The following is a 27,962-nucleotide window of genomic DNA, read 5'->3' as shown; positions in this document are numbered from 1 at the left end:
TATTGATTGAATTTATTCAATTGTAATAATAAAAAACAAATAATTCAATTAGTCCAAATAAAATTATTAATTCAATTTTAACAAATTAAATCTGATTAGTCCAATTTTAGTTGAGTGCTTACCCATAACATCCTATCATGCATTCATATAATCAATTTCTATTATCCCCACGGAGTGCCGAATTAACTAGAGAACGATAGATTTATTATAATAGGATAGGAATTAATTTTCGATAGACGTATGCTCTCAAAAAAAAATTCCTTCCACCCCCTAGTCACTTAACGGTCTACTATAAACTAATTCTGTAATTTACTTCTCTTCAAATAATCTAAAGACGGACTATGAAGAATCCCTAGAATAAACATAATCACCTTTGCTACAGTATAATCAATTTCTATTGCCCTCACGGGTTGATGCAGTTAATATATTCATGGATGTTTTCTTCCACCAATCTTAGGATAAATTTTCAACGTTTACAAAATGCATAATTAAGTATTTGACCTTCCTTGTACAAAGAATTGCTACGTTAGATCAAAATATCTTTCATGATTTATCTATTTATATTTTATCATAAAATTGACGATAATAAATCGCTTGGATTAACGATATCACTTTGCTCCAATATAATCAATTTATATTACCACGGCAACAATGCAACGGTAAAGTACTTCCAGTTAATTAGGAAATTAATACACCAATATCTATTAACGATGCACGAATACAAAATTGGTGCACCTACAGTATAAATCTAGTATAATACCCATATCTCTTACTATGCATACCGTATACTATGTACAAAAACAATAGATCTTCGCTTACATTATTAATATGCCTACTATTGAATCAGTACTGCCCCTGTATCTACTATATTGGTGCCCCTTCAAGCAGTATTTTTTTAAAAAAAAAAAAAGAAAAGAAAATAACAATAAACATTTAAAATTGATATGGAAGTGATGAATTTCAAATAAAATGATAATGATAATAAAAACATTATCGTGAATGGAAATGATAGGTTCACCCAAATTTTGCAATAAAGATATATCAGGGTTAAAGAGCCCCACTCAAGAAGAAAAATAAAACATGGCAAAATCATAAAACTAAATCTTCACCAATAAAATTATATAAAGCGTTCATCCATCCGAATATCCTAACAACTGATGTGCAACAAAATGTTTTTCCATCATCTCATCCTAAAGAGAATGTAGTGAATATGGTTGATTTTTCCATATGAAATAGGCTAAGAGTGAGTTCTATGTAGTTCCTCAATATGACATCAATTACAGTCAAATTATCACCATCGAGCGTGACACTCGTAAATCAGAGTGGCTGAGCAACAGATCGTCGATAAAAGTAAAAGAGATGCATAAAATTTGCTACGCTTGGACTTACCAAGTGGCTTCAAGCTCCAGTTAATCTTTCTTTACTCGGTTCCTTGCGGCTGTAGCAGTGGCAGAACGCTCAGACTGAGAGAAACGGATAAATATCTGCATGACTACAATAACCAGCAATAACGCTGCAGAGGTGAATCCAACTCCTTTCCATGTTGTCAACAATTGAGACCGTTTGGAGAATCTGAATGTAGCATATGACAGAAGACACGACCAAAATACAACCACCTGTTGAACCAAGATGGTTGATCAACAAAGTTGTATATAAGATCCAGAATATGAATGGTGGACACAGGGTGGCAATGTAGGTAAGTGCCAACCTTGGAACTTCAATTTTGTTTGCTTAAACACATGAATAATCCAAATGTGTACACAAATGGAAATTAGAGAAACACAGGCATATACATTAAAACAAAAAGATGGATTAGTTCAAAGTGGGAAATACGAAAATACAGCTTTCAAAATCATTCCATTATATTTTGCACCTGTAATCTTTCCTGGAATGAGGCAATTTTTTACTTAGTATGATAGAGGTTTACAGTTTGCAAAGCGGCATTGAAACTTTGCAGAGCATAACTGTGGTGAAATTTGAGGAAATTAATGATTCCATTTTAATTGCATTCTAGTGTTTGGTTTCCCCTTGGTAAAGGAATACTATGTTGCTATGTATCCGGCAGTGATATAGGTAGACACTTCATTCTCTAAAACAGTTTTTTTATATGAGATCAATAGAGGTGATGTCCAACTATATGTTGGTGCTGGAGCATGTGATAATTGTCCTCTCGAGATGGTCTAGTGGCTAGCGCATGAGGTATTACTATCATGAAGTCTGGAGTTCGAATCTCGGCATAACCGAGATAAATGTCTCCCTCATGCACCAATCACTATTCCAAATGCTAATAGTCACCCGTGATTACCTCCTCCGTATTGGTCATGGGATGGGTTAGCGGGAGCGCTGGCGGCGAGCGTAGTTGTCTTTTGCCACCATGGAGCGTGTGGGGGCGAACGTAGTCGCCTTTTGCCAACATGGAGCGTGTGGGTAATTAAAGAATCCTAGGTCACGACACCCTCCGCAACGCCCATAGAGAGCTGCCGCGGCACCGCAACCCCATTGGAGGGTTGTCTTGAGGTTGCGACACCCTCCGTGACCATTGCAGAGGGCCACCGCGGCACCCTCAGTGACCCCAATGAAGGGCCGCTGCCGCACCTTCAGTGACCCCCACGGAGGGTCGTCGCGGCACCACAACCGTAGCAAAGGATCGCCGCTAGGTCGCAACACCCTCCACGACCCTTGCGGCGACCTCATGTGGACTCACCTCATGGTCGTAGTGCCAGTAGGTATAGGTGCAAGTAAATATTGCCCGTTTCGAGCGGTACAGCTAGGCATTTCAAATATTGTATGAAGCATCATAATTGTTTTGTAGATCCAAGGCATGCAAATAAGATTTGCGAGCTACAAATGCCCACATATGGACTAAAGCAAATATCTCAAAGTTAGAAGCTTTGGTTTAATGATACACTTTAAAAGTTTAAGTTTGTCTTTAATAGAGAAAGATGAACCTTATATCTATAAGAAGGCGAGTAGGAGCATAAGTCATGTTTTTGATATTTTATTCGGATGATATTTTGTTTATTTGGAATTGATGTCTCAATGTTGCTATCTTTGAACACGTGACTCTCAGTTAAGTTCTCCATAAAGAATCTAGAAGAAGCAACTTATATTTCGGGTTTAAGGATCTATAAAGTAAGCCGCAATCTCACAACCATGCAGCTGACAAACTCACAAGCAAGTCATGAGCTCATGGCCAGACCACCAATAAGCTCGCGGCAAGGCGGCCAACAAGTTTGCAAGCAGGCCACAAGCTCACAGGCTAGCCACAGGCAAGCTCATAAGTGTCGAGCATGTAGGGGGCCAACAAGCTCACAAGCAACCAGCAGGCTCCCATGCAGGTGACGAGTTCCCGGTCGGTCATTTCGCACTCGAGTAGGTAGCCAAGGACGATGTTCAAGAGGAAGGTGGTGGGTTGCGTCTGGCGGGTTGCGAAGGAGGGTTGAATACTCTAGAAGAGTTAGACGGAAAGTGTTTTTCCATCCAATTTTGGTTAGATACTCATGAAGAGGAGTTGGGAGGAACGAAAGTGTCTTTCTATCATATTTTAGGCAATCAAAATTTAACCAAAATCAATCGATAGATGAATTGACAATCCATCTTTTGTAATTCTACGTCTAGTAAACAATAAACAATATTTCGATTTGCATTCAACCACAATTTTAATGATATATCCTTCAGAGTAAACTGAGCATTAGTACAGAGGTAGAGAACTAATCGTGCAAGGGTCATTTATGGATACAAGTTGGTCAACTATTCATGATGATTTGCGGTCACAATTGCGATATAGTTTGTCTCAATAGAGGTGCAATGTGTTGAAAGAGTTCTAAGCAAGACACTATGACCTATTCAACAACAAAAGAATACATAGCGGCCTAATAGGTAGCAAAGGAAAAAGTTTGGATCTACAAGTTCATTAGTAAACTTAGAATAGTTTTGAGTGTTGTTGATCCAATCACATTGTGATAACAACAAAGGCATTGGGCAAGCTAAAAAATCTAATTAACAGTCTAAGCACATACTCGGACAATCCACCTTATATGAAATTTTATCAAGCATGAAGATATGATAGTGAAGCAAATGGAGCAAGCTCTATCTTGTAACGATGTCACTGACCCACTCATTAAAGAATTGTCCAAGTAGAAATATAAGTGCCATATTTGATCGTCTCATATGTAGGGCAGTAAATGAACTAAGCATTGGTGAACAAGCTTGGTGTTCAGCTTGGTAAGAGCTTGTTTATGTTCGTTCAATATACACAAGATGAATTAAACAAACAAACTTAAAGAACTCGTTAAACTAAACAAACAAGTTTGAACACATATGTGTTCAGCTTATTAACGTTCGTAAACAATATTCGTGAACAATCTTCGTGAAAACAATGTTCACAAACCATATTCATTAATAGAACTCTTATCAATATGCTAAATAAATAATAAAATAAAACAAACAAATAAATTTGAATTATCAAACTCAATAACCAATCAAACAACTAAAAGTTTCAAACAACCAAACAAGCTTGAATTGAGAGCTCGATAACATCTAAACAAACCAGGCTCGAACCAAGCTCAAGCCAAGTTTGAATTGACAGCTCGATAACATCTAAACGAACTAAGCTCAAGCCAAAACAAGCTCAAGTTCAAAAAATAAACCAAGCCAAGCTTGAACAATTATTTCAAAGGCTTGGTTCATTTTAAGCTCGGCTCGACTTGACTTATTTACCTTATCAAACAATTTTGAACACCCCAAAACTCAGTTCAGCTCGGCTCGTTTACAACCCTACTCATATGCAATACATGGGCGATTGGCTTTAGCAAAAAATGGAAGGTTATTAATTCAAGTGGACTATGAGGATATAGTGACAAGAGTAAGGATTTCAAGTGAATTAACCAAAGTATTTCCTATAAAAAATAGAGTTTCATCAAGGATCAATTCTTAATCAGTATATTTTTATATTAATCATGCATAAACTGGACACATCCAAGACATATTACCATAGTGCATATTGTTTGTAGATGACACTGCTTTCGATGATGAGACACGTAGAGTAATAACTAAGCTTAAATTTCAGCAAGAAAAAATGGAAATAAAATATTTTAGGCTTAGTAGAGTAAAGACAGAATATATAAAATTTAAATTTGATAGTAGTAGACGAAGAAAGACAATTGTTAAGATAAGAGGTGATGATTTACCTATAATTGAGAGCTTTAAGTATCTAAGTTCGTTTTTGCAAAAGGATAGAGGGGTTGATAGAGATGTTTTATATATGATACAAATTAAATGGTTGAAATGTTGAAATGGAGGAGAGCATTTGGTGTTTTTTGTGATCGTAAGGTACCTTTAAAGCTTAAAGGGAACTTTACAAAATAATGGTTAGACATGATATGTTATATGAAGTTAAATGTTGAGATATAAATCGAGCACACAAGCCGAAGATGAAAGTCGACAATATGAAAATATTGAGGTGGATATGAGGACATACGAAGATAAAAAGATAAGAAATTAGAACATTAGAAGGTAAGTCGGGATTGCGCTTATTGAGGGGAAAACTTTAAGAGACGCGTTTAACATGATATGAACATATACTTAGGTAATCAATAAATGTCTTAGCACACATTAATCCAAGAAGGAGACAAAAAAAAAACTTGGTTAATAATGATAAAACATAATATAATTTATTTAAATATAAATAATGATATTAGAGGATCGAACCTAATGGTGTAAAAGGATCGATATAGTTAACCCTACTTAGTAGGATAAAGACTTAATTGTTATCGTCGTTGTTGTTGTAGAGCAATCCAAATATAATAGAAATCACTTGGTAATGTACTTGTATGTATAAATGAAATTATACTTTTATCACAACCTTTTTATCATGTGTACTGGAAAATTATAATAAAAGTTCCCTATAACATTGTTTTAGTGATGAATCAAGACAGATAATGAGACAATAATGAAACACAGCAATTTATTAAAGTCCCTAGTCTTAGTGATCTCAAAATGGGCGATAGTAATAGGTGATCTCACACTCGTAAACATAGTATTGTCTAAACTAGGACATAGATGAATTGTTAGAGAACAATCTATTAAACATGATCTATAGGATCTCATACAAACAAGCAAAACTACTCATAAGTTTATTACTTGCCACATAAGAAGATCATCATACTTTGATGTTTGGTGTTTGGTCGCCTAAAAATGCTATATATACACTTGACATTTGGTATGTTGAAAATCTTATAGTCATGAGAGTGTAACCAATATAGGACTTATTACTCTTCTTAGTAAAAAGAGAAAATATCACATGAATGATTGGATCAGTGACTACTTAAATGAAATTTATGCAACTTCAAAACCAATAAAGAAGCATTCTCAAGTTGATTTTCCTTCTAGTGTGTCAACTACATCGAGTGCACAATTAGATGTACCCTATTAGGACATACACTAACCAAGTCCTAAGAGAACGTACGATATAAAGTAATAAGAGGTTGTATAATCGTGTTGTAACAAGCTTTTGTGGAAAGTGTCACTTCCAAAATACTGGGTAGTGTTGATGCTTTAGTAGAAGCTAATCAAGACTTGAATGCCTTAACTAATGAGTCACTTTCAAAATAGTGGAGAATTTCTATGGCTTAGTAGAGGCAACAATGCCACCTCCTTTGCTGCCAACATCTCAGCTAGGTCCTTCAAGGCATGGACAAGTGTAGTTAGAATAACATTGAATCCACAATGCATTCATGAGCACGGGCTAAAGCCCACAAACAATTCTAGAGCTAGAACTGGGCAGCCATTGGGATGATAGTGATGCTAATGTCTAGATAATAGGGCAGCATGCAAAGGAAGAAGATGTGGGGCACAACTCGAGAGCCCTCAATCTACATGGTTTAGATTCACTCTACCATATTAGTCTAATTCAAACTTGTTTGTGTCGAGCAGTTTTGTTGGGGTGAATGTATCTATCTAATGGAAAAGGCACATTTTTTTGGAAATTATCCAACATAGGGCTCTTGATTGAAAAAATTTGATCCGAAATCTTTCGAGGGCAATCGTTTAAGAAAAATGTTAGATTTTTTTAGTGCCTCCTTGATGCCGCTTATGGTTGTTCCTCCCAATCTTTGGCTCTATCACAATTACCGCTTATGGTTGTTCCTCCCAATCTTTGGCTCTATCACAATTACCACGGATAAAGTGAATATAAAAAATTATGCCTAATAGACCATAGTAGTTAAAAGTTTGGTTCATGAGCCAAGGTCAATTGAAGCATCTCAGCACCTAGGATACAGAGATTCTTAAGTCCACTAAAGCATCATGGGAGAATAATGATGCTCTATCAGAAGTATCTTTTGTTGCTACTCCTATAAGACATTGACATGGGATAGCAATCTATAATGAGTACATCTCTTGGGCCTATAATGTGATTAGTAATTTCTTCCAATTGCACCAATCATCACTTAGATGACCAACATTAGCCACTTCTAGGCTTTACAGATGATTGGTAATCACTTCCCAAAATCTCCAAATGTCAAGCTATAAGGACATCTTCTTGTCTCCCCAAAAGCTCACAACAAATTAACATAGCAAAAGAAGAAGAATCAACACGTAGTTAGCTTGCTCATGCTCCTACATATATATGTTCTTTTTTCCTTTGAGAGTGATGCATCTTTTACTATATGTTATCCTATAAATTATGTCATTCTCTTCCTCTCCGAGCATTTTATTGTACTTTGTCTTGTCCATCTAATATCTCCTACACAAAATAAGTTATACGTACATTTATATCTTTCTTGCATATTTTTGTCTCTAGAAGGACAACTATGCTACTCTTCTGATTTACACATAATCTTTATTCATATCATGTGTTTATCTTTGCTAATGTGACTTTCTTTGCCCTCGGGGCAATGGTGCAACGGTTGGATCCTTCAAACAGTTAACAGCAGCAACGCACTGTAGAGATTTTCCTCCCGTGGAATAATAACTCTAAGAATGTTGGCAGCTTGGATGGGCCTCCACGAGCCCTTCCCGATTTACCCTGGTAGCCAATAGAAACTTCCATGGGGCCGAACCAGTCACCTCCAGGATTAGGCAATTTGAAGAGATAGATACCTAAATTACCAATAATAATAATAATAATAATAAAAATAATAATAATGTGACTTTCTTTTACTCAACTTCATTCTTTGGTTCTTCACTCTCTTCAGCTAAGTTAGCATGGAAGGATTATATATAGATCTCTTTTGTATTGTCATTAGGATTGCATGATTAAAGGAGTGGACAACCTCAAAAAAAATTCCACGATAACAAAGATTACTTCGACTTGCCTCTCTCACCTAGGCAACTATCTTTCATTAACTGCTTCATCAACTCAACATCAAAATCACCTTTCATGGGTGATCTTACTAAGAAGATTTATCTGGAGCACCAGAATTTGTTGTTTACCTGGAGGAAATGTAGTGTCGGAGCTAAAGAAATCATTGTATAGATCAAAGTTTCAGGTTCCATTTCACGTCAACTAGCACAAGTGAAACATTTTGGCAAGACCACCAACCGACACGCATAAGAGCTTGGTACTAAAAGTCTTCCATGAGCAAAGTTGACACAGTGAAACAACAAATACAAAAGGTTAGCTCCATAAGTCTTCTACAAGCAAAAGTAGTGTGACGAAGCAATCATACCAACATGCCAATTTTGCAAGTTTTTAAATACAAATATTATATTTTTGAATTCAAATTAAATTTTGAATTTTGTAACTAAATTTTATTTAATTTGATAAGTATAAATTTTATAAAAAAGAAAAATATAACACCCAACTCTAACTCATCTAAATTAAATTCGAAAAATTTTAGATTCAAAATTTTCAAATAAAACTAAATTTGAATTTGGAAAACTTTTAAACCTTTAAACTGAATCAAGACACGAAATATTGGATTGATGCTAGTGTTTCGGTTTTTGACTAGAATGATATTGTTTCAGTATCGTGTCGACATTCTAATATATGGTATCCATTGTAAATTAGAGGTAAAAGAAGGAAAGAAATGAAGAAAAAAAATATTGATATCTCAAATGTTATGATTTTGACATTATCTTTTATGGAGACAAGCCACAAAATAAAAAATAACAACATTATCTTAATTTTAACATGCAAAGGAGAATAAGTGTTAACATGAAATGATGCTCGTCGACATCATTAACACAATAACACAATAGGCATTGTCTCAGCATGACAAATAATATTGAGTTTCATTAATTTATCGAAATGATGTTCAACCATTTCGCATAATAGATTCAAAATTTCACACCATGAATTAAATAAAAGAAACTATTACCTAATCTAATCAGTACATACCTATTGTAATCATCATATATCTTCCACTTTTCCAAATAAATGAATTAAAAATAGTGAAAGTATAATTCAATTAATTGAGTAATTAAATTAATTGATAATAATTAATCAATTAATTTATTGATTATAATTAATTGATCAAACATACTCGTGTGTATAATTCAGTGAATAAAAGTATAATTCATTACTTAATAATTTAAATGTTATAAGTAATAGTTTATAATTAAAATTAAATTAATTAATTAATTTATTATTATAAAAAATATTATTAAATATTGATAAATTTATAATTAAGGTATTGATAATATAAATAATTATATAACATATCTTAGTGAATGACAACAAATTTATAAAGTATTGAGAGAATTATATATATCTAATTAATGTATTAAATAATAAAATTAATTAGATATAAATTATTATTTAGTCAATCAATTGATTTACTAAGTATAAACAATCATAACAAAAATATAAATATCAAGTGGACTGTATCATTCTGCTTAGAGATAGAAACTCTCACACTACTCAAAATTTTAAATGTTGACATGAACTATGTTTAAAATCTCATGTCATACCGGACGGCACGAGAGAAACATATCATTTCGTCCGCCGATTGGCACTGCACCAACAACGACATAGCACATGTGAGGCCCCATGGACACCTCATGCAAGGCCCTAAGGCCGCCTTGGATGAGGCCCCATGACCGTGTCGACTCCTTGCGCAAAGCTTCACAACCTCGCGAACACCTCATGTAAGGCCTCACGGTCGCGTGAAGACCTCACCGAGCCTAGTAGAGGCCTCGCACGATCCCCACGGCCGCGCGGAAGCCTCACACAAGATCGCGACAGTTGTGCAGAGGACTCGAGCTAGCCTCGCGGAGGCCTCGTGCGAACCCCGCAACAACTCGGAAGCCTCACACAAGACCACGACGACACGCAAGAATAAATTTTTTATTTTAAAATAAATTCTTGAGTTTTTTTAAAACTTTTTTAACTATTATTTTTTTATTTTTTTAATGGTTTTTTTCCCTTCTTAATTCTTTCTTCTCTAGATTTTTATTTCTTACCTCCTTAGACACATGAAAAAATTCCTTTTTAATTTTTTTCTTATTCCTTTCCTCCTTAAATACATAGGAAAAAAATTTCTCAATAAACTGATTAAAAAAAATTCAATTCAATTTAATTTAAACCTACTTGATCCTTATCATTATGTTTAAACTTTAGTTAATCCTAATTATTTTTTCTCTATCCTAATTGAATGGATACCTCTGTAAACATTTTCTATTAAAGACTTAGATGCCCTCAAGTAGTTCTTTGACACAGAGATTGCCTACTCAAGCAAAGGAAATTGCATCTCTAAATGAAAGTATGTACTTGATATATTAGAGGAGATTGAGATTGGTATGCTAGGAACCAAACCACATTGCGTTCTATAAATCCTAATGTTAGATTGATACCATCATAATTTATCCAAACACTAATTGTTCGAGTATTAGTAGACGATATATATATTGGTTTGCGATGTCTTGCCACTCAAAATCAAGATATTGGGATTGGATTTATAAATCGATTCATAACCTTTCGAGCATAACCAATATATATTAGAACCCCCTTTATTTGCAGGAGACATCTTGGATCTGCCAATTATGTTATGGTCAGAGTCCTACTCATGGTGACCTAGTAGAATTGGGAGAAGCTGTAGGTATTATTGCAGGTCAATCAATTGGGGAACCAGGGACTCAACTAACATTAAGAACTTTTCATACTGGTGAAGTATTCACAGGTGGTACTGCCGAGTATGTACGAGCTCCTTCTAATGGAAAAAAAAAATTGAATGAGGGGAGAGCATTAAGTAATTTGGAGACGTACAAAAAAACTAAATAATCCCAAACTTAAAGTACCTTACAATTACAAGCTCTGATGATATTTCATTTACAAGGAATGTGTTCACTCAGTTTGTAGAGATCTCATGCCATTGTCATTAGAAGACATCTTGAGAATTTCATGATACCTCAAGAATTCTCAATCTCTTATTTTAAGATCATGTTCTCAAATTATGAGATTGGGTAAGTTCTCCACCAATAGCAATTTATATCAAGCTATGCAACCTACTAAGAAGTAACTTGTTTTCCTAGATGAAGAAACAAATCATTTTAGCTAGGTTAAGAGCATAGGATAGTATAGACCATAGACTGAATTTATTGGAGTGGAACTGTTTTGACTAACTTTGGACATGCATCTATATAGCTAATAAAGTTCTGCTATGGCAATCATGCATATAGTCTATAACCCAATATTTTATAATAGAACAAAGCACATAGAGATCAAAGAAGCTCCAATGCTAATCCAGCATATTTCGTACCTAATTCCATAAAGATCTGAGAAACAAACTAGATTTCCATAATATATTTGAACAAGTTTGAATCAAACTCTTATGGACTATAGACCAAATTGTAAATATTATTAATATTAAGGATAATTTTTTTACATTGAAGATACATAGTTAGACAGAATTAACTAAAGCAATGAACTTAATATTTTTTCCCTTGTAACATGTGCACTATAATTAAGAAAAATTAAGTTTGAAAGTTCAAACTTTTTATTGGTTGTGAACTTTTATTTCTTGATTAAGGCTTCATGAACTGGTTTACTTTAATTATTGATCATGAGAATAATTAGAAAGTTGATCATTATTATTATTATTTAGTAATCCAGGTATCCAGCTCTTCGAATTAATCCTGAAGGTGACCGACCCGGACCGGCCCGACACTCGGAAGTTTTCCACCGGCCACCAAGGTAAATCGGGAAACGCTCACGGAGGCCCATCCAAGAAGCTAGCATCATCCCACTAGAGGAAAATCGTCGCAGATGGGATTCGATCCTTAGAAGCCTGGTTAACTGCTTGAAGGGCCTAGCCGCTGCACCATTGTCATTTAAAAGTCAATTATTAATTGATCAATAGGGAATAGATTATTTCTAATTTTAATTTATGGAAATTAATATTGGGGCATTTAAAAGTGACACTAACCCCTTGTTCTGATTATCATAGTTTAATATTTGCTCTTCTTCTGTTTGTTCTTCCATGCTGCATCAGCATGTTTCATGTTTATATGTCAACAATTTATAGCTATACGAACCATGCCAGCTTTTGTATGAAATCTATCTTTCTAAATTGCTGAAAATTTATCTTACTAGCAAAGACTTTACTGGTCGACCAAGTAGCCTTTGTTCGATACCAAAAGTGCCGTCTTCTTTGTATTTATCCAATAAAGCATCCTGTCAGAAAGAATGAATAAATTCAATACATTGTGTCATAAAAGCATAGATCGGAGGCTCAGAATTATATAAGTGAAACATATTTGCACAAAACAAAAACAAGCAAGTGCACTACAAAGCAAATTCAATATATTCCAATGAAAACATGAAAGAAGAGAAATATGCCTTAGCTACAAATATGTCTCTGCACCACTGAGCCAATCCATCATCTGTTTCAGGAAGATCTGTCGCTGCATAGCGCTTTATGTGGACATGTACCTGCAAGCATAATAGCATTAGATAAACAAAATAGGAAAACATAATCGAGGCTACCTCCAAAGTGTCAAATGTTTAGTGTTTCACTCATTGATATAAAACTTCATTATTTGCGAAAAGTAGAGACAGACAAATAGACATCTTAGCTAAAAATTGCTCAATATACAGATGCCAGAAATAGACCGACCATGCAAGTCGTAGCAGAAAAGTAGCCAAGATATTCTGTCATCACTATGGTTTGATATTCTGTCATTGGTATAGTTTAAGCAGTGTGTGCAGAGAAAATATTAAATGGCATAAACATCCAAAATGTTTAGAGCCAATTAGGAGCTGGAACAACTAAAGCTCAACTAAATAAAAATTCGTTCCTCTTAAAATTAGTGAAATGTGCTGAAATGTCCTAGCAAATGATGAACTAAAAAAATAATAATCATAATGAATATGAGATTTCAAGACCAGTCCCAACTGAACAAGGCCAATTGTTACCCCACACTCGAATTATAGATAAAAATGTCTTTTGACAATAATTTACAACAATAACAACAACAACAACCAAGCCTTATCCCACTAGGAGGGGTCGAACATATAGATCCTTTTACGTTATTGAGCTCTATCTCCAACTATATTATCATCTATATTTAAATAAAGTTTATCTCGTTTTATGGTTGATAACCAAGTCTTTTTTTAGTCTACCTTTTCCTCGATTGATATGCGTGTTTGTCATAGTATCACATCGCCTAACTGGAATATTTATTGATCGTCTAAGTGCATGCCTGTACCATCTTAAATATATCTCTCGGAGTTTTTCCTCAATAGATGCAACTCCGACTTTCTCTCTAATGCTCTCATTTCTTATTTTGTCCATTCTCGTATGTCCGTACATCCACCTTAATATCCTCATCTCTGCAACTCTCATCTTCTGCTCACATGCTCGAGTTATAGCCCAACATTTAGCTCCATATAACAAAGCAGGTTTAACTGCGATTTTGTAGAATTTTCCTTTAAGTTTTAGAGGTACTTTACGGTCACATAAAACACCCGACGCTCTCCTTCATTTCAACCATCCTGCTTGTATTCTATGTAAGACATCTCTCTCAATCCCTCCATCATTTTGTAAAAATGATCCTAAATATCTAAACCTCTCAATTCCAGGCAACTCGTCGTCTCCTATCTTAACAATTATCTTATTATATCTAGTATTGCTATACTTAAATTCCATATATTCTGTTTTTATTCTACTAAGCCTAAAACCTTTCTCTTCTAGTATTTCTTGCCAAGATTCTAGTTTAGCATTTACTCTTTCACGTGTTTCATCTACCAAAATAATATCATCTGCAAACACATGCACAACGGTGTTGTATCTTGAATATGTGTAGTGAGTTCATCCATAATTAGTGTAAAAAGATAGGGACTTAAAGTTGATCCTTGATGTAATCCTATCTTTATTGGAAATACTTCAGTTACTCCACTTGAAGTCTTTACTCTAGTCGTTACATCCTCGTACATGTCCTTAATTAGTTCAATATATGTTACGCTAACACCTCTCTTTTCTAGAATTCTCTATATAATTTCTCTAAACTCTATCATAAGCTTTTTCTAAGTCAATGAATACCATGTGTAGATCTTGTTTTTGCTCCCGATATTTTTCAATTAATTTTCTAAGAAGATGTATAGCTTCTATTGTCGACCTTCCAATTATGAACCCAAATTGATTTTCGGTCATAGTGGTTTCCTTCCTTGATCTTTTTTCTATTACTTTTTCCCAAAGTTTCATGGTATGACTCATTAGTTTAATACCCCTATAGTTTGCACAATTTTGTATGTCTCCTTTGTTCTTATACAAGGGAACTAGAGTATTTATCCTCTATTGATAAGGTAATTTTTTCGTTGTCAATATTTGTTAAATAATTTTGTAAGTCATTCAATACCTTGTTTCCCTAGGCACTTCCATACCTTTATCGGAATATCATCTGGTCCAACGACTTTTTCATTGTGCATCCCATTTAAAACTTGTTATACTTCTAAACTTTGAACTCTACGATAAAAATTTAAATTTCTATGCTCATTTGGCTTACTTAAATTACCTAAGTTAAGTTGATCATCTAAACTTTTATTAAAAAATTGATGAAAATACCTCTTCCACTGCTCTTTTATTTCTCCCTCGTTTACTAGTACCCTATTACATTCATCTTTAATACATTTTATTTGAATAAGATTTCTTGTTTTCCTTTCTCTCACTTTAGCTATTCTATAAATATCTCTTTCCTCTTTTTTTATATCCAACTTTTGATATAATCGTTCAAAAGTTGCATTCTTGGTTTCATTCACTACTCTTTTAACTTCTTTCTTGACTATTGTATATTTTTTTAGGTTTTCCTTGTTCTTACAAATATATAATTCCTTATAAGCTATTCATTTTTCCTTCACTTTCTCATGTACTTTCTCATTCCACCACCAAGATTTCTTACTTAGCGGTGCATGTCCCTTTGACTCACCGAGTATACTCTTAGTTACTATTTTTAATTTTGATACCATCTTATCTCATGTTGTATTAGAATCACCGTCTTTTAACAATAGTTTACTAATAATAATTACTCAATCTTCATCTTGATGAACACATTGCACTTATGTGCTATAATTTTAAAAATAAATAGTATATTTTCTGTATTATTCTTCCCTTATGGTACTACTAGATGCACATTTTTATCAATCCATTTATACTCCAAGTTTGTTTTCTTGCTTTGCAATTTGGTAGCTTCACTGTACGAAGATATGAATCATAGAAATTACATTTTCTTTGGAAGGTCAAGGTTTAGCAGAAAGCTTAGCAGGAACTTCATTTGTTCTGCCGCCTTTTATATCCACAGAAATGCATGTATTACTAATGAAGCTTCTGTCATGAAAACTTTTTTTTTAGTTTCCAAGTTCTTAAAATAGAAAGTCATTTTTGAGAAAGTAAGATCCTATATTGTTACTGCCAAAATTAGAACAAATAAAATCTTATTTTGAGATATTGCATACTGCAACAATTGACCAAATATAATAACACAAGTTCTGTAATTTAGCTAACATACCACACAAGATTGCCTTTTCAGAAGCCTAAGCATTGTAGGAGGAGATTGATCCAAAGGAATGGCAACTGTTACATCATAGACAGCAGGGACAAAAGGACGCATGATACTAATAGCAGATACAAAACCCTGACAAAAGTAATTTAAGTATCAATATATATCCAGATATTTCAGTCCACTATATATTAAACCACGAGGATAGAAAACGTGTGCTTTTAGAAACAACGGCAAAAACTCCAGGACACTAACCACAGGGTAAGGACCATGAAAAAGAAGCAAAGAAATAAACCTCTTTGCAACAGTGATTTATAATCAACTAGAAAAAAACCTTGGTACGAGGAATGAGAACATTTCTAGGTAACGGCAGACCCTGTGAAGCTGCATAGTCTTGTGCTGCTAAAAGTTTTGCTGGTGTGAATCGTGTGCCCTCAACAAAAAGTGCCAACCAAAATGGTCGAGGAAAGTCCTTCAGCCGTTGTAAACCCAGCTGAAGATAGTATCCAAATGAATAAGAACTCAGTGAACACTTCGCATTAAATTTCTATTAAATAGAACCTTTAGAGTCTTCTCATCCTTAGCCCAGCTTCTTTCCAGAAAGAGGTATTCAGTGAACCACATTGACCAGCCAATGACCTGTAGAAAAGATCGATTAATTAAGCAAAAAATACCAAGAGATAAAAAGGCTAGTTTTCAAAGAGAAGTACAAGTTCAATAGATTCATATTGACATTGTTACCACATGAAATTAGCTTTATTGAAACAAAGTAGATTCTACAATGGTTAAATCAACTAGCAAAGAAAAAGGTAGATATGAAGTTAATAGAAGTTATAAGATATGCAGTTTGTAAATATGAAGAAATAAGCTTGATAGTACCAAAAAACTTCTTTATAGATCACAAGTTCAATAATTGACAAAGTCTCAAAAGACATTCGAGATCAGAGGCAGCGTTATTGGCTAGTTGGAAGGGATGACCCAAAGTTTGTTTCTCTATAGCTCTCCTACAATAAACTCAACACACAAAGACGGAGGCTCAAATGTCTTCTATTAATTTAGCATTCTCTGATTTTAAAAATATAATAACCGTTTACATAAGTAAATAAATTAAACAAAATGCATTAGGTTCAATTTTTCTCAGAGTAAAAATGATCGTAAATGCTTATGTTGGACCTTTACAGGATTATAGGACCAAAGAATGTGTAGATATACTCTACGTCATATGTCTTTGCTTTTGAATCTACAAGGTGCATCAACATATTTTTTTTTATATAATAATGATTCAAGAACTCAATCCTCTATTTTTAAAAAATGTAATTAGAGATTTTCTCAATTTTATTCCACCCTTATTCTTTTATTCTTTTAATTTAGTTGGGTCTTTTTTAGTTTCAAACGCAGTGCGATACTTGCAGGCCTCAATCATGTGTTAGAAGATGAAGAGCAAAAAACTATAACACTCAAGATGGGAGGAAATTACTTCTGCATTTCATATCTAAATTGTTAAATCTATAGGGTATTTATAGGGTATACCCAAGATGTATCTACATAAATACATGAACCAATATTAAATGACATACATGCATCATCCAAAGAATCATTCATGAATCCTCCAAAAGACCTCCAATATTCATGCACACAATATTAAATACTTAATTAATCTAGTTTATATTTTCAACATCCCCTCTTAAACTAGATTTATTACTCCAAGTAAAAAACGTAGCTTCTTGAAAACATCAAATTTCAACGGTTTTGTGAAGATATCGGCAACTTGATCTTGTGACTTCACGTATTCAAGCGTCACTTCTTCCTTCGATATACAATCTCGAATAAAATGATATCTTGTATCAATATGCTTGCTTCTTTAATGAAACACCGGATTCTTGGCCAATGCAATTGCAGATTTATTATCAACATAAATCTTCGTCGGATCTTCTTGTGACAGATTCAATTCTTTCAACAAACTCCTTAGCCAAATAGCATGGCAAACACAAGAAGTAGCAGCTACATACTCCGCCTCACAAGTAGAAAGAGTCACAATAGGTTGCTTCTTAGAATTCCAAGTAAAAGCTGAATTCCCCATAAAGAAAACAAATCCAGTAGTACTTTTTCGACTATCAATATCACCGGCCCAATCACTATCACAATAGCCAACAAGCATAAAGTCGTCCGAGAAAGTATACAAGATACCATAATTAATTGTACCTTTGATGTAGCGAAGAATTCTTTTGGCAATTTTCAAATGTGAAGTAGTAGGAGCTTCCATGTAACGACTCACAAGTTCAACGCCAAAAAGAATATCTGGTCTAGTACAGGTTAGATACCTCAAGCTTCCAACAAGACTCTTGAATAAAGTTGGATCAACTTTTTCACCATCTTGATTCATATGTGGCTTGATTCCACACTCCACGGGTGTCCTGACCGGCTTGTAATTTTTCATATCAAACTTCTTGAGAATTTCTTTAGCATATCCTTCTTGAGAAATAAATATGCCATCATTTCGTTGCTTCACTTCAATCCCAAGATAGTAGGACATTATGCCAATATCCGTCATCTCAAACTCCTTTGTCATGGCTCTCTTGAAATCTTCAAACATCTCTGGATTATTCCCTGTAAAAATTAAGTCATCCACATACAAGCAAACAAGTAACATATCACCATTTTTGTCATTCCTTGCATAGAGAGCATGTTCATGTGGACACTTGATAAAACCATTTGCTCGAAAATATTTATCAATTCTGCTATTCCAAGCACGAGGAGCTTGCTTCAAGCCATAGAGAGCCTTCTTCTATTTTAGTATTTTATTTTCTTCGTTAGGCACTACATAACCCAAAGGTTGATCAATATAGACTTCTTTCTGTTGGGACCGAAAAGTAGCTAGAGGGGGGGGGTGAATAGCTCTTTGCATGCTCGTCGTCGGCGTTGCTCGTTTCTTCAGAGATATGCAGCGGAAATATAAGAAACAAAAACATACAACGCTAACAAGGATGGTTTACTTGGTATCCACCTCACAAGAGATGACTAGTCCAAGGATCCACACCTACTCACGCACCCTCCACTATGAAATCACTCCTTTTCAATAACTACTGAAGGCGGAGAAGCCCTACCACCCTCACAATACAAGAAGAAAGCAAGGGAAACAAATACAATAGATATCTTACAAGATATGGAATGAAAACTCTAACCCTAGCTTTCTTCTTCTTGCTTTTGATCCGTCTCTTGACTTGGGAAACCTCCAAGAACCTTCAAGAACTGGCGATCTGAGCTTGAGAGGAGTGTGGAGAAGTCGCTGTGTTGATCTGAGATGAAATCGTGAAGTTCTTATACAGCCATCGCACGCCTGCAGCTCAAATACGACGCAACGGTCGGATCCCGATCGATTCGAAAGCTCCCAATCGATCGGGGAGGCTTTGGATCGATCCACGGATAATGAAGATCCCATACCCTTCATTATCCTTAACCCTACATTCTCCCCCAATGTAGGCAAATGCCCATCCTTGAGCATTATCCATTTGAAACCACTTGAACAATGAGGATATCCACTCCCCATTAAAGTTCAAACGCTCAACCTTGAGCATGTTCTTAACGGAAGGTTAACCACCTTCCAAAGTTCATGAAAAATAATCTTCATGTCTTTAAAGAGTCACTCCCCCTAAAGACATGGTGGTAACTTCTGTCATTGCACCAACAATGACTTGGAATCCCTAAAACTTTAGGAAACCCAATTTTAGAAGTTTTGAGGTTCAAATATTCAAAATTTGAAACAAACCTCAACCTAAACTTCTATTTAGTCTCCCTTAACCAATCCATCCTTGTTTTCAACCTGAAAACACCCTTTTTATGTATACAAATGTATTTTGAGGGGTTAGGAATGGTTACCTAGACTAAAATAGGTTCAAAATGCTGAAAATAAGCTTTCCCAGCCAAAATCAGCATCTTCGATCTATTGGAGGTGGGTTCCAATCGATTGAACCCTGCTGAATCGATCCACTGATCGATTCAGTCTTCTTGGATCGATCGGCTGATCGATCCAGCGAGCTTTTGCTCGCGAGAAATGCCTTCTCAATCGATCGGCTGATCAATTGAGGCACTCCAATCGATCCATGGATCGATTGAAGGCCTGAAATTGCTGAAATTCAATTTCAGCCAATTTCAGAAACCCCTAGAAAATTCTACAAAATTCCAAAAATCGTAAAAATTTGTGTAGACATTATTTAGGGTATAACTTATCATGGAAAAATAGTTTTCTATGAAAATACATCATATTTTCAAAGATTGACACAAACTTGAGAATTTGCAAAAACTTTAGTGTTTTCTTTAAGTTTGTGTCTAACTATTCAATGGTGATTACTATCAAAAGATAGCCTTCACCAAGGTTTTCCAAAATTATTTTAAAAACATTTTCAAAACCAATATCCCACCATATTCCTTGGGCTTAATGCACATTACTTGTACATTAGCTTTCCCAATGATGGGAAAACACATAACTATATGTTTTAATGAACTTAAAACTCAAAAGAATGCACTAAATCAACATCTTGAGTTTTGTTCATCATCCTAACATCTCACTTGTATCTAATGTGCACTAAAACACATACAAGTCATCTTATTGGTCTTTGTGAGATACAAAGTTTGGTTTTGCCCTAATCTAGGGATCATGCATATCTATCTAGGCATTTTGTGGATATTGAACATCCACTTAGGATGTTACTTGTTAATACCACTTGTTGACAACACTTGTTGATAAATGTCATTTGTCCTTGCTTTTAAAGAATTAAATATAATGCATGATAATGTTATGGCATACATCAAAATGAAATAGCTTTCAAAAGAAAGATTCCTATAATTACATGATGTATGTATGACATGACATGGTATTTTTTTATTTTTCATAATAAGTCATGAATGAAAAATATAAAACTAAATATGGTGTTATGGCATGTGATGGACAAACATAACATGGCAAGGTTTAGCATAAATAAAATTGCCTAGATTACCTATCTAAGTATCCTTAATCTTAGCTAACTTAAAAATTAAACCTAGATTGCCCAAAAGTGCTTCAAGAAAATGCCAAAACCTATATTGACATTTCTAATTCTCTTGATTAATTTTTGCCAATTGAAATTAAGTGTATTCCTCAAATATTGGCAAATTTCATTTTTCCACAAGGGTAGCACTTTAAATTAAGGCTTAGATTGACCTTAAATTTCCTAAGAACATACCAAAATCCCAACTTGGCAGTTCCTATGATTCTCCCAATTTTTCTCACTTAAAATATCATCCAATTTATCAAATTGTGACACATTTTACTCTTCCCAAGAGTAAATAATAATTCCATTTCATTTTCAAAGGTTAACAAAAACCTTGAAAATGCTCCTTGAGTGTCAATTTCCTCAAAGTTGGGTTAACTACCCTTCTAATCGGAGTTGACACTCTCTAACCCATTTATGGGGTAGAGAAGATGTTCCTAGGAACCCAACACCTATTGGTGCTCCTTGGATGCTCTAGGTACTCAGTAGGGATAACTTCCCTAGATACCTTCCTAGTGACCTTGTTGGGCTTCTTAGAAGCCTTGGTCACATTTTCTAGGTCAACTCTAGGGATAGCCTCCCTTGTGACCTTGTTAATGACTTTCTTAGACTTCTTAGAAGTCTTAGTCACTTTGGTTGCAAAGATACTTCTAAGGATATCTTCCCTTGTATCCTTGACTTGACCTCTAGACTTAGGGTTTGTTCCATACCTATATGGAACCCTATGATAACTAGGCACATCCTTTTTAGCTTTGGGTTTGTATCCCAAACCTCTATGGTCATTGGATGGCTTTTGTACCCCTAAACCTAGGTTATGCTCATTTTGCCCTAATAGGATATTTTCCAATCTTTTTAGGGTCTTTTCTAATTTATCAAGTCTTGACCTCAAGACTTGATTTTCCCTTACGAAGTCCTTAGTATTTGATTTTTCATTTGATCCATGAGCTTTTTTATTCTTGGGCTTGTATCTATTATCCTTAGTGTTCTTGCCCAAATGTCTATCTATCTTCCTAACCTTAGGTTGGGTAGTCTTGGCATGTAGGGCCACATGCTTTTCCTTAATGCCCTCATGCTTTATATTCTTATAGTAAATTGCATTAAAATGATAAAAATTAGAACTATCATGCTTTTTACCATAACGTAACGGGGTAGGCTCAATAAATGTTACCTTCTTCTTTACCTTGGAGGCTCCCCCTTGACTAGTGCCTCCTTGAGCCTTGATCATCTTCTTCCCCTTGGGGCATTGACTTCGGTAATGCCCTTTTTGTTGACACACCAAACACACAATGTGCTCCTTGCTCTTCTTTGTCCCGGGGGTGGTCTCCTTGGGCTTCTCCTTGTCCTTTTGTGTCACTTGACCCTTCTTCTTGGCCAAGTTGGGACACTTGCTCTTGTAGTGCCCACTTTCCTTACACTCAAAACATATTATATGATTTTTATTTTTAATTGAAACATTTTTACCTTCTTGTGTAGGGATGACACTTGCTCCTCCATTTGATATTTCTTGAATTTTGGAGGTGGCACCATCTTCTTCTTCTTCACTTGACCCGGATGTGGAGGCCTCTTCTTGCTCCGGGTTCATTGATCTACACTCCCCCTCAATCCTAGAGGTGGAGGCTTCATCATCTTGCATATGGAACAAGGAGTATGCTCCCTCCTTGTTCTCTTCATTGCACTCCCTTGAAGATGAAGCTTCTTCTTGGACTTCTTCTTCGGAGGTTGAGCATCTCTCAACCTCGGAGTCCTCCTCTTGGTCTTGCTCCAAAGAGTCACCCTCTCTGGATTCTTCTTGCTCTTGTACAGTGGAGGGGACCTCTTCATGAAGCTTGGCCAATTTACTCCATAATTCCTTTGCATCTTCAAATTCTCCAATTTTGCAAAGGATGGTGCTTGGCAATAAATTGACCAAAAGCTTGGTCACTTTGTCATTGGCCTCGCACCTTTGGACTTGCTCTTGGCTCCACTTGCTCCTCTTGAGAACTTTGCCCTTTGAGTTTGTTGGAGTCTTGAAGCCTTCCATAAGAGCAAACCATTGCTCTATCTCCATCATAAGAAAATTTTGGATTCTTGATTTCCAAGAATCGAAGCTTGTGGATGTGTACGGTGGAGCCACCCTTGTGTCAAATCCAAGTCCATCTTGGAATTGCATCTTGAAGTTGAGCTTCTTGAAATCTTTGACTTTTGATGAATTTGCTTCAACTTCTTCACCCTCTAGCTTTGCTTGTTTTGTTTGCCCCTTCCGGCGATGATTCCGGTGAAGAGCAACCTTGCTCTGATACCACTTGTTGGGACCGAAAAGTAGCTAGAGGGGGGGTGAATAGCTCTTCGCATGCTCGTCGTCGGTGTTGCTCGTTTCTTCAGAGATATGCAGCGGAAATATAAGAAACAAAAACATACAACGCTAACAAGGATGGTTTACTTGGTATCCACCTCACAATAGGTGACTAGTCCAAGGATCCACACCTACTCACGCACCCTCCACTATGAAATCACTCCTTTTCAGTAACTACTGAAGGCGGAGAAGCCCTACCACCCTCACAATACAAGAAGAAAGCAAGGGAAACAAATACAATAGATATCTTACAAGATATGGAATGAAAACTCTAACCCTAGCTTTCTTCTTCTTGCTTTTGATCCGCCTCTTGACTTGGGAAACCTCCAAGAACCTTCAAGAACTGGCGATCTGAGCTTGAGAGAAGTGTGGAGAAGTCGCTGTGTTGATCTGAGATGAAATCTTGAAGTTCTTATATAGCCATCGCACGCCTGCAGCTCAAATACGACGCAACGGTCGGATCCCGATCAATTCGAAAGCTCCCAATCGATCGGGGAGGCTTTGGATCGATCCACGGATCGATCCAGAGCGCCTCTGGCAAAAGCCGCTGGATTGATCCACGGATCGATCCGGCGCTTATCGCGAATCGAATCGATCGGTTGATCGATTGGGACCTCTGAATCGATCCACCGATCGATCCGAGGCTCTGATCGGGAAGGCTGGATCGATCCACCGATCGATCCGCAGGCTTTGTTGAAGCCTGGATCGATCCACCGATCGATCGAGGCTTCGTCACTGGAAGCCGGATCGATCCGCTGATCGATCCAGATCTTGCTTTTTGCCCAAAACCAAGTCCTGCCTCTCAAACCAACATTCGGTCAACCTTGACTGTACATCATGCCTAGCATCCGTCACCCTCGACTGCTAGACTTCCTCACCAGTGTCCGGTCAATCCCTTTGACCCACTGGACTTTTCTTCTTGCCAAGTATCCGATCAATCCCTCGACCTACTTGGACTTTTCTTCCTCGTGCAAAGTATCCCTTTGACCTACTTGGACTCTCACCAGATGTTTGGTCAACCTTGACCCCTCTGGATTTCTCCTGCCTGGCTTCACTCACCAGGACTTTCCCAATTGCCTAGCTTCACTCACTAGGTCTTTCACCTGGCTTCACTCACCAGGATTTTCCTCCTGCCTAGCTTCACTCACCAGGACTTTCACCTAGCTTCACTCACTAGGATTTTCCTCCTGCCTAGCTTCACTCACTAGGACTTTCTTCTGTCTGGCTTCACTCACCAGGACTTCCTTCTACCTGGCTTCACTCACCAGGACTTTCAGTCAAGTATCCAGTCAACCTTGACCTACTTGACTTTCCTTCACAATCTTAACTGGTCAACTTTGACCAAACGGGAATTGTATCAACAATCTCCCCACATGAACAACTGCACCTGCGTTGTCCATATCATCTAAACCCAATATATTGTCAAACATCGAAACCCAAACCAAGACTCAGGCTTGGTTAACCAGGTCAACCTTGACCTAGGGAATATTGCACCAACACTTTCTCCAAGTCTCCATTCAAAAATACGAATTTTACATCCATTTGATGGATTCTCCAACAGTTTTGAGCTGCAATAGAAATGATCAACCGAATTATTTCAAGACGAGCAACAGGTGCAAATACCTCATCATAGTCAATTCCGGCCTTTTGCTTGTACCTTTGGCAACCAATCTTGCTTTGTATTTTTCAACCTCGCCTTGCGCATTTCTCTTTATTTTGTACACCCACTTCACACCAATTGTGTTCTTGCCATTCGGTAATGATACTAGCTCCCATATATCATTCTTTGTGATTGCCTTGATTTCTTCATTCATGGCATTTCTCCATTTGTTATCATGAGCAGCATCCTCATAACTTACAGGCTCGGTTTCTGCTAGTAAGCAAAATTGAGTAAAATCACTAAAATTTACCTCTTTAGTGGCATCATAAATGTCAATCAAACTTCTGAATCTTTGAGGCCCTTCACTCGAGCTTGCTTCATTTGTTTGTGAATCTTGTGGTGGTGGTGTTGGTGGTGGCGTATTAGGTGGTGCCATGCCTTCTTCCCCCTCATCATCATCAAGGAAAGAACTATATCCCCTCTCTTTCTTTGTAGTACTCCACTCCCAAACACCTGCTTCATCGAACTCCACATCTCTGCTTATGACAATCTTCCCATTGCTTGGATTATACAACTTGTACCCTTTAGAGCTTTGATCATAGCCGATGAAGAGATACTTTGCACTTTTATCATCAAGCTTTGTTCTTTTCTTATCATAAACATGCGTGTAGGCAATGCTTCCAAAAACCCTCATGTGTGAAACACTTGGCTTATATCCACTCCAAGCTTCTTGAGGCGTCATACCATGAACACTTTTGGTGTGACACCGATTCATCAAGTATACTGCACAAAAGACAGCTTCGGCCCAATATTTATTTGGCATATTCTTGCTCTTTAACATACTCCTCACCATGTTGAGAATAGTTCGGTTCTTCCTCTCTGCCACTCCATTTTGTTGTGGTGAGTATGGAGTTGTCATGGGACGATGGATGCCATTTTCTTCACAGAAAACCTTGAATTCATTAGATGTGAATTCTCCACCTCTATCGGACCGAAGAGCTTTGATTTGATAGCCACTTTGTTTCTCCACCATTAATTTGAACCTTTTGAAGGTTCCAAACACCTCTGATTTTGCCTTTAAAAAATACACCCAAGTTTTCCGAGAATAGTCATCAATGAAAAGCACAAAGTAATTATTCTCACCAAGTGATGATGGTTTGATTGGTCCACACACATCCGAGAGTATCAACTCCAATGGATGTTGAGCCCTTGTTAAAGACTCCTTGGGAAAACTTTTTCTCGCTTGCTTGCCAAGAAGACATCCTTCACAAAGTTGATTAGGATGGTTTATGGAAGGCAATCCTTTCACCATTTTCAGCCCATCGAAGTTCAAATGCCCAAATCTCATGTGCCATAGCCAAGATGAATCTTTGAAACAAGATTTCAAACACATAGGAACATCACTTTGAATATTTAGCAAAAACATTCGATTCTTTGTCATGGGCACCTTAGCAAGCAATCTTCCACTTTCATCTTTCAACGTCAAGTATTTATCTTTTAGGTGAATATCATAATTCTTTTCCAATAATTGGCCCAAACTCAAAATGTTACTTTTCATGGCCGGCACATAAAATACATTGGAAATTAATTGATGACTCTCATCTTTTGAACGAATCAAAATCATACCTTTTCCTTTCACTTGAACTTTCGAAGAGTCGCCAAAAGTTATATCTCCATCGGTTGATTCATCAAGTTCCACGAACAAATTTCTCCTTCCGCAAATGTGGCTACTTGCGCCGGAATCAAGATACCATGTACTCACATTCTCATCTTGATCATTTTTGCAAGCTAGAAGCAAAGTAGGGCTCAAATCTTCTTTTGTATCATTGCACTCCGCAAAATTATTTGTCTCCTCCATATTATTTCTACATTCCCAAGAATAGTGGCCAAGACGATGACAAGTAAAACACTCAACTTCAGATTTGTCATACCTCATTTGATGGCCTCCACGACTTCTACCTCTTCCACGACTTCTTCTTTGATTGAAGTTTTGACTCGTCTCATTATTATATGAGATGTTTTTGTCACCTCGTCCACCTCTTCCATGACCACGACCTCGACCTTGGCCATGCCCTCGAGATCCTCCACGTCCGCGGCTTCTTTAGGATGTACCTTGGAATGTGTCCTTCAATGATAGCTTTGCTTTCAAAGCTTGTTCAACCGATTCTTGAACCGGTTTTATCAATTTTTCTTCATGTGCTTGCAAAGATCCAGCAAGTTCATCAACGGTCATGGTGTCTAGATCTTTAGACTCTTCGATGGCAACCACGATATAATTAAATTTTGGATCCAAAGATCTCAAAATTTTTCCAACAATTCGATCATCTTTCATATCATCTCCATATCTTTTCAATTGATTAGTGACAACTAATACTCTTGAGAAATAATCTGAAATGGATTCGGAATCCTTCATGCGTAGAGATTCAAACTCTCCTCTCAATGTTTGGAGACGTACCTTCTTCACTTTATCAACACCTTTAAATGAAGCTTGAAGAGTTTCCCATGCTTGCTTGGAAGTAGTTGCCGCAGCAACTTTCTCGAACATCTTTTCATCCAAACTTTGATGGATGAGGGTAAGCGCCTTTTGGTCCTTCTTGGTGGATGCCACATTTTCATCAACGTCATTCTCCACAGGATCCCATGCTTCATATGATCCAAGCAAAGCCTTCAATCTTATGCACCAATTATCATAATTTTCCTTGGTGAGAGATGGAACAACAAATGGGGTTCCATTCGACATTTTCCTTCAAGTTTGTCTCCAAACACAAATGGTGGCTCTGATACCACTTTGTTAGAAGATGAAGAGCAAAAAACTATAACACTCAAGATGGGAGGAAATTATTTCTTCATTTCATATCTAAATTGTTAAATCTATAGGGTATTTATAGGGTATACCCAAGGTGCATCTACATAAATACATGAACCAATATTAAATAGCATACATGCATCATCCAAAGAATCATTCATGAATCCTCCAAAAGACCTCCAATATTCATGCACACAATATTAAATACTTAATTAATCTAGTTTATATTTTCAACATCATGGCCAATATCATGTGGAATATTTC

General features: G+C 36.3%; 1 protein-coding gene across 1 annotated transcript in view; it reads right to left on the bottom strand.

The window, feature by feature from the left end:
* Nucleotides 1-1,094: 1,094 nt before the first annotated feature.
* LOC122051078 (1-acyl-sn-glycerol-3-phosphate acyltransferase PLS1-like) overlaps nt 1,095-27,962 on the bottom strand; it is a 49,542-nt gene continuing 22,674 nt past the window's right edge. The window contains exons 6-11 of the mRNA XM_042612024.1: nt 16,495-16,572; nt 16,268-16,426; nt 15,943-16,068; nt 12,779-12,871; nt 12,530-12,613; nt 1,095-1,616 (exon numbers count right to left, since the gene is read on the bottom strand). Of these exons, the coding sequence (XP_042467958.1) occupies nt 1,410-1,616; nt 12,530-12,613; nt 12,779-12,871; nt 15,943-16,068; nt 16,268-16,426; nt 16,495-16,572 (747 nt within the window). The 3' untranslated portion in view covers nt 1,095-1,409. The remainder of the gene's footprint in view (nt 1,617-12,529; nt 12,614-12,778; nt 12,872-15,942; nt 16,069-16,267; nt 16,427-16,494; nt 16,573-27,962) is intronic.

This window comes from Zingiber officinale, chromosome 3A (genome assembly GCF_018446385.1).
Source record: "Zingiber officinale cultivar Zhangliang chromosome 3A, Zo_v1.1, whole genome shotgun sequence".
NCBI lineage: Eukaryota > Viridiplantae > Streptophyta > Magnoliopsida > Zingiberales > Zingiberaceae > Zingiber > Zingiber officinale.
The sequence above is the reverse complement of the archived record's forward strand: the minus strand, read 5'-3'. Positions and strand labels throughout refer to the sequence as shown.